This window comes from Penaeus monodon, chromosome 22 (assembly GCF_015228065.2).
Source record: "Penaeus monodon isolate SGIC_2016 chromosome 22, NSTDA_Pmon_1, whole genome shotgun sequence".
NCBI classification, from domain to species: domain Eukaryota; kingdom Metazoa; phylum Arthropoda; class Malacostraca; order Decapoda; family Penaeidae; genus Penaeus; species Penaeus monodon.
Window position 1 is genome coordinate 28,177,770 of NC_051407.1, and position 2,670 is coordinate 28,180,439.

At 33.3% G+C, this 2,670-nt stretch overlaps 1 protein-coding gene across 3 annotated transcripts in view; it reads right to left on the reverse strand.

Moving 5' to 3' along the window:
• Positions 1 to 1,296: 1,296 nt before the first annotated feature.
• Positions 1,297 to 2,670, reverse strand: part of LOC119587079 (UMP-CMP kinase-like) — a 7,554-nt gene continuing 6,180 nt past the window's right edge. For all 3 annotated transcript variants that reach the window (XM_037935829.1, XM_037935830.1, XM_037935828.1), the window contains exon 5: positions 1,297 to 2,559. In XM_037935829.1, coding sequence (XP_037791757.1) covers positions 2,350 to 2,559 — 210 coding nt within the window. In that variant the 3' untranslated portion in view covers positions 1,297 to 2,349. The remainder of the gene's footprint in view (positions 2,560 to 2,670) is intronic.

Here is a 2,670-nt window from a genome sequence, read left to right on the forward strand (position 1 = left end):
GATATTTAAGCAAAATTAAATTTCCTCTCTGAGATTTATTTTGAACAAATTGTCTTGTCATCTTCCCACCCCAAGGCAGCATGTACAAGGTGTGATGGGGTCTTGCTAACAGATAGTCTCTTGGAAGAGGAACTTATACAGGAAAATGTCTTACTGCTGTTAACTGTTTAGATCAGATCAGATTACCAAGAACTTGTTAATTATACATCTGCTGTATTTGTTACGGCTCTTGTTCTGTTATTCTTGTTCAGGATCGTTTCCATTTTTTCTTCAGCATAATATGTACAGGATAAATTTATGTTGATTAAATTTTGGCACAATTTTGATAAAGTGTATTGCAGATGTGTATTCCATGTATTGTACTTCACTTTTTGTATAAAATATAGAGATAGAAAATACTTTGTGCTATTACATAATACCTTTTTGGAAGTTTAGAATTGTAAAGAAAGAGAAGTTCACTCATTCTTTTTAAAAGGGCAGGATACTAGCAATAACAATGAAATATGATGTCTTGTTCCAGTCCATGTTCATGAGCAATTTTAAAGAAAAAAAAAATTGAACTTGCAAAATAGTTGGAACAGTTGAGCTGCACATCAGTTAGGTATTCATACTTCCACTACTGTGTAGGTCACTGTTGCTAGGATTGTCTGTATCAACAGGTCCATACTGTTATGCTGTAAATCATACTACCCTTTTTTTTTTTGTAAATTCCTGTATTTAGTTGCCCTTCCAAGTTAATGTTTTCATTAACAACTGCCTCCTGCAACCAAGTTGTAAAGCACCAGAGGTTTACTACAATGCCTGCCTGATGGTGTGTGACTGTTAATAAATAAATGGAGGAATGTTCACTGTATTTAATTAACCTGACCCTTTTCCATTAATTCAGGCATATAGAACAATGCATTTTGAAGCACATGTTGAATTATATCAGAATATGAAATATGGGTCTATAAAAATACACCTATGGATATACATTTCCTTGATCAAAGAAATATCAAAAACACAAATAAACAAGGTTGAAAAAAGCAAAGCTAAAAGTAAATTCATTTTATTTCAAACAATACTTAATGCTTTTAATAAATAGCAGACAAAGGCTTGAGGATCTCCCTAAAATTAGATACACTCTTTAAACTTAAAAAAAATAATTTACAGCCCAAACTATTGTCAATAACATCTTAAAATAACATTCAAAACTTGCATACCAGATAATGACTGTGGATATATAGCATTTTGCACATATATCTGATGTAAATGCATATGAAATGATGATTTGCTGACGTGTGGGAACTGAAATGCTTATTTATACATTATTGAACCATTTATTGCTGTCATCATGGAATTTGAAACAAAAATTGGCAATCTAGTTTTCAGTGACTGAAGGGTGGAGGAAAAGTACTGACCTCCTCTTGAAATGCATCTAAGTCTACTGGCTAACATTATATATACTACTGATTCTCCTCATTATTTCTTCTCTAATATTCATTACCTTATACTTGCTTCAGAACAGTTAATATATTCCATATCTGGGGCTGAAATCTCTTCTCACTTTTATGCAAGACTCTTCTGCTTGAATAATATAGCTATCTAGAGAAACAGGTGTTTTCATGAAAATAAAACCTATACTAGTGTCTGAACATCTTTTACATTCTATATATGGTAACCTTCCACAAAATAAATAACTACAAAAAAAGCTAGTATTACATGGACACTTACAAATACACCAAGGCAATATAGTTTTCCTTGTCAAAAACATACGAGTGGTTTAGCCAGGAATTATAATGATATATATATATAATACTAATTACCTAATGCAGTGAAAACATGTCATAAATAATAATGGCAAAGCACCATTTTACAAAAGTCAAGTATGATCTAACAATAATATAATCTATTTGAGTACAAAGCCATATTCAATGTTTAAATTTGATGAAACTGAACAAAACCAAAAATATTGATTAAAATCTGGTGAAATTGATATTCTTAATATTAAAAAAGAAATATCAATTCAATATCACGGTCATACCATTTTGCAACAGAAAAGAAGCAAAAAGCATGATATCAGCAATTAATATATTTAATGAACTCTACAGTGAGATAAAAATACAAGACATACTTGCAAATGGTAAACTAGCCATAGGATAATGATGTTTATATAATCTCAAACTCATATACTTTGTCTTTTGGTATAATTTGTTCATGATGAGATCTTTTACCAAAATACCACTCAAAATGCCAATCTCATGGTATCTGGCTGTCCACTAACCCTTTCATGATAAAACATTTAAATTAACCAGATGGTTTTTGGTTCTTTGCTGAGCCAACCTACCTTCTTCCTCAGACCTGACTAATTTAACTGAACAGCTTTTCAACATCTCCAAATACTTCGTCAGGTGAACGAGTGGCATCAATCTTACGTACGAGATCTTGCCCTTCATAGTGCTCAATGATGGGCATCGTGGCATTCATGTAGGTGTCAAAGCGCTTCTTGAGGGACTCCAGGTTGTCATCTGAGCGGCCAGACCCTGCGGCTCCCCTGTCCAAGCATCGCTGGGTACACACCTGGAAGGAGGGATCATGAAAGCAGCTGTTCCACTATACAACCTATGTCAAATTGCTAAGTTTTAAAACAGAACCAATCTGATTACAGCTGGGGAGGGGAGGTGGGGGAAA